We start from the raw sequence: 4,779 nt of genomic DNA on the forward strand, positions 1-4,779 counted from the left end.
AACGGTCAAAAGCTGAGGGTCTCTAATGAACTATAACAACCTTTTTGCTAGATTGGTCGTAGGATTTTACGACCAAACGAAAGCATTCTGTCACGCCACGTCGGATCTGACATGGCATAGAATCAACCCGGTTCAATTCAGTGTTTTAAATGGACCGAGCCCATTTAATGTTTTTTTCTCTTATAATTTTGATCAACTACATGAACCAAGCCCAATAGGTCGCAGCCTTTTACAATTCATAATTTTTGGGGCCTAAGCCTTTTTCCAACCCACTTGTCAATTTTCTTTTGTTTCTTTTCCATTTTAAAGTAGGGCCCACTAGTCAAATGGGAATCAATTACGTGGATTGCTGTTTGGGTACCACACCTCAATTCTATATTTATGCAATTAGATAATTTGATTCTAAAAGAGCCAATTGGGCATAATATTTCATACAACATGCAAAGTACACTACAATCACACATAGTACAAATCTGGTACTCAGCTATAAAATACAACTAAGTATACATATAACTAGCTCCGGTGAGCTAAAACGGATTGGTGGGAATGGGTTTTCTTCGGGATTCTTCTTCCTAAAGCTTCTGTACACCCAAATTTTGAAGAATGAAGGCCAGCATCTGCAAATAATAAATTATAAAAAGTCAGAAACATAATCAATTGAATTCGTGAATATAAAAATCTCATAACGATGAAAATTTGTTGCAGAACTTTAGATTTAACAGGAAACCATGCACATAACATTCTCATAACAGCGAAAACTAAGATATATTTTGCAAATGATAAATACCAGCACAGTGCAAGTTAACACAACAAATGGACAACAAACAAAAGAAGTATAACTATCATCATGCAACAAATATCAGTGAAAGCAGTACCAAGTAACCGACAGCAAGCTCTCAAACAGGCAATGCTAGGCACAATTGTTAGTAATACATGTGAATAACTAACATGGCTCAAAAAAATGATCTGGTCCTCGTCCTCCATCTCTCACCCAATGTTCCTGTAGAGGACGTAACTGAGCTGGTCCTCCATGGCGTCCCAGTCCATTAGAAGTAGTGTGGTTCTAACAAAGTGCATTAGACCAATTCTCAAAAGTCGTCGTGTTTGCTGGAGGATCAACTGGAAGCAAGCAGAAACTTCTGTAGTAGATGTTGCTGATTAACCAGTGTGTCCCTACACCAGCACAACGACATCCGATAACAAGGATATATGTATGCGTGTATGTCAAGTTCGCTGCGTGCACACAGATATTTAAGTTATAGGCTCTGAATGTGGTATTCGTCTGATTATGATGAACTGAAGTGGCTAAAAGAATGTTTAGGTTGGGAAGTGACAACCAAGGACACAAGTGACAGGTTGCCAAACAAACCAATAAAGAAAATAATAAAATAGAAGACAGCCAATAATAATATAAGAACAAGCACGTCAGTTTGTTTCATTGTGAGGCAATTGAATGACATACTGAATCATTTTTTAAACTGGTATGCGAGCATTGTGCCTCTATTAGCTTGTCAATCTGTATAGCACAAGCATGTAATACGAGAAACAAAAGATACATTTGAGCATAGAAATTCCAGAACTTGATTCCTTATATTGAGGAACATATTCATTTAAACTTCAGCTAGGCAATAAATTTGTATAACTCACTGAAGCCAAACGAATTTCAAAGTGGTCATCTTATAATATTCAACAAATTACACTGGAATACAAAATTAGGACGCACTAGATGAAGATTAAAGTAGATTTCAACCTCAACTAGTACTTCACATCCATACAGTGAAAGACCAGCAATCATCCATGTCCTGAAGGAGTTGAATTTTACCCCAAGGCAGCAAGAATCAAGTAAGGAAACATTTCAGGCGAATAAACACAAACTACTGTTACAAGGAACATGCAAAGACAGTGGCATCAAAGAAACTTATCCCAGCAGCAGCATCAAAGGAATATACTATCCAAAAAGTAGACTCAGGAGAGATCAAACAAACATTCAAAAAGCACCAGCCAAGAACAGAAGCTGATGGAGAAACTTATCCCAGCACAGGCGGCGTGGCCGGCACGTCAAGCACGAGATGGGATCTATCCTCGCACTAGGGACCACCCAATCGACGGCGAGGGGAGAAGCAATGTATCTAGGGGGGGGGGGGGGGGGGGGGTAGCACCAGAGGCGGCTGTGTTACCTTGTGGAAGGAGAGGTTCCGCGCGTGTTCCCCGGCGAGCGGCGAGCTCGGAGGAGTTCTCGAGGCTGTCGACGACAACGGCGCGGAAGCCCGCGGCGAGCAGTTGCAGCACGGCGTGGCTGCCGATGTAGCCGGCCCCTCCGGTCACCAGCACGGTCCTGGTTGGGGTACACAAAATTATCAGTTTCCTGCTGCTGCACCGCCAGCTTCTCCTCTTCCAACTGATTCTGAAAGGAAGAGAACAACGGAATTACAGCTCGGATACAAAACATACGAGGTTTAATTAAAGCAACTGTGTTGTAGATACACGATATGATTAACAAGAGAATTAGCCAAGCACAGCTCTAATATGAAAAGAAGCACTTGTGTATTCGTAGTACATGATAGAGAAACTGATTTCTAGTGGTAAAACGTGCAGCTCTGTATCTATCATTTTGGTAAGCCAGGCAGAAGCTTAAATGTTCAGAGTATAGAAAATAGTCCTGTATGCACATGCTATACTTTGGTCAAACGAATGGATGAACGCATGAGGGAGCACCCCTGGACATACAGAAAAATGCACAAAGACAGAGACATACATGACCATAGGTACTAGCAATCATACCCAGAGACGTGCATAAAACATGAAGCCTCCTGTCTAACAACACGCATAATATTTTTTTACGGTTCAGAAGAAATATTCTTAATTAACGAGAGAACTATTGTACTTCAAAACAGATTTAGTTCTCTATCAACAGTATTTATTTTACGTGATGCTGCCTTTTACTTTATCCATAAATGCTAGATTCCACCGACCAGATCTACCAAAAAGGGGAAAAGCTCCATGCTAGCACAGCTTAACAACTCAAAAATTCTAAGACACCACAACTGCCTGCTCTAACAGACTAACGATACGAATCAAACTGATGCTGCCGAGCCCCCAACCCCGAAGCTGGCGCCGAAGCACAGTCCAAAATGCTGGATCCCTGAACAAACGCAGCAGATCGGGAGGCTACGCCACCGCGGCTCACCTGACGGTCCTCTGCCTTCCCAGCGCCATCTCGTCCTCCACCTTCCTCGGTGCAAACATGGTGTCCGCTACGCCGACCAGGGACCCCGCGACCGGCCCGCCATCCAGTCGAAGCACCGGAAGCAAGGCAAGCAGCCCTCGCGGCCTCGATCAGCGGCCGAATCCGGCGGCGAGGAAGCCGGTGACTGGTCTCCTCCGCGCCCGCAAGGCGAGGGGATCAGGTCGAGGCAGGGTGGGCGGGGTTGGGGAGCCGGCGGGGCGAGGAGTTCGAGGGAGGGGTGGTGGGAGGGAGGCGAGCAAACCGTAAGAAAATATTATCGTCGGGGTGGGCGAGGACCAGGAGCACGTTCCGGCGCCTCCTGTCGCCGCGGAGAGGGGGCGGGAAGCGGGGGCTCGGGGTGAGGCAGTAGGGCGCCGGGGAGGAGAGGATCCGGCCGAGGGAAACCGCCCAAAACAGGACAAAGCCCCGGCCTGGTCCTGCATCGGATGGGAGGGGAGGAGGAGGGCGCGACGGCGGCCTGATCGATCGGGACGGGGAAGTGCGGGAGCGGGTGGATGCTTCGCCCTCACCGCCTGGCTTCTTCTCCGCCGTGGCCAGAGGAGAACACGCCCATCGGATCCCATCGCCGTCCTGGTTGCTGGAGAGCCGTGGCGTCGATCTGGATCAGTGGATAGGGGGGTGGGAGGGAGAGGGAGGCGGTGTCGTCGTTGATCGAGGAGAGGGAGAGGGGGGCTCTCTGGAAGGTGTGGAGCGGGCTGCTAGGGTTTGGGTTGGTCTGCTGAAAGACGTTGGATCGATCGTGTGTGAACGGCTCAAATCGGTAAAGGTGGGGTGATCCGTGTGAAGAGTGCTCATTGGTTTAAAACATATCTGATTTAAAATAGTTTCTAAGTGTTACAATTACTTTTGCCAAAATATACATGTTAAAGTTTAGTAAAAAAAATCGAAAAAATTCTACGCCTTCTAGAGTATATAAACAAATACCACACCAAATTTCATAAACATGAGAGCTTGTTTACATTTTCAAATTATATGAATGGTCGTACCCACCGTTTTGACCTTATTTTGAAATAGGCGTGAATTTTTTTAAAAAAAAAATTGGAAAATCTTCGCGTTGTGTCATAATATGTGACCAAGTTACCAGGAAAAATAATAAACTTGTAATACGGTAAATATTTTAAAATAGTGTTCCCCGAAATGGGCTATCGTGTGTGAAGATTCATGACTTTCAAGCCAAATGATCAATCTTATGGCCACATTCATGGCATAGTTTTTTGAAACGATCTAAATTATGCGCAAGGTTGCATATTGGAATGACAAACAATGTTGATTAGCGAAGTATTAATTTTCCTTGTATGAAATATTCATTTTTCATTTTTCAAGTACCCGAAATGAGTTTTTGTGAATGACCTACCATATATTTGTTTCAAAATTGTACCAAATCATTTTTCTAAAATACTACGCGATATTTAATATATAATTGACAAAATGGTTGGGTGTTAAAAGTTTTTATCCACCTCTAGTGAAAAAGAAAAAATTGCCGCCGATTTAGCAAGAAGCGGGTCAAATTTGAACTGCAGTTGCATGATAAT

General features: G+C 44.3%; 1 protein-coding gene across 10 annotated transcripts; it reads right to left on the reverse strand.

The window, feature by feature from the left end:
* Positions 1–378: 378 nt before the first annotated feature.
* Positions 379–4,020, reverse strand: LOC123448426. Of its 10 annotated transcripts, none has more exons than XR_006631748.1 (5): positions 3,188–4,020; positions 2,178–2,404; positions 1,751–1,802; positions 992–1,233; positions 379–617 (listed from the first exon to the last, which is right to left on the reverse strand). XR_006631748.1 is itself a non-coding variant. In XM_045125299.1 (4 exons), the coding sequence occupies exons 1-4, from the start codon at positions 3,808–3,810 to the stop codon at positions 573–575; spliced, it is 378 nt and encodes a 125-aa protein (XP_044981234.1). In that variant the 5' UTR covers positions 3,811–3,983; the 3' UTR covers positions 379–572. The 10 variants fall into 10 exon arrangements, 2 of the variants coding, with proteins under 2 accessions (XP_044981234.1, XP_044981233.1); XR_006631754.1 differs by having other exon boundaries at positions 3,757–3,997; XM_045125299.1 differs by lacking the exon at positions 992–1,233 and having other exon boundaries at positions 3,757–3,983.
* Between the last annotated feature and the right edge of the window lie 759 nt (positions 4,021–4,779).

This window comes from Hordeum vulgare, chromosome 4H (genome assembly GCF_904849725.1).
Source record: "Hordeum vulgare subsp. vulgare chromosome 4H, MorexV3_pseudomolecules_assembly, whole genome shotgun sequence".
In the NCBI taxonomy this organism is placed as follows: Eukaryota; Viridiplantae; Streptophyta; class Magnoliopsida; order Poales; family Poaceae; genus Hordeum; species Hordeum vulgare.

Excerpts from the sequence above, each read along its gene's own strand:
- LOC123448426 (XM_045125298.1), bottom strand. The coding sequence starts at position 3,810 with ATGGGATCCGATGGGCGTGTTCTCCTCTGGCCACGGCGGAGAAGAAGC. Across the intron at positions 2,405-3,756 it reads GGCGGAGAAGAAGCCAGGCG|AATCAGTTGGAAGAGGAGAA; the intron begins GTGAGGGCGAAG and ends TCTTCCTTTCAG. Across the intron at positions 618-2,177 it reads GGAACCTCTCCTTCCACAAG|ATGCTGGCCTTCATTCTTCA; the intron begins GTAACACAGCCG and ends TATTATTTGCAG.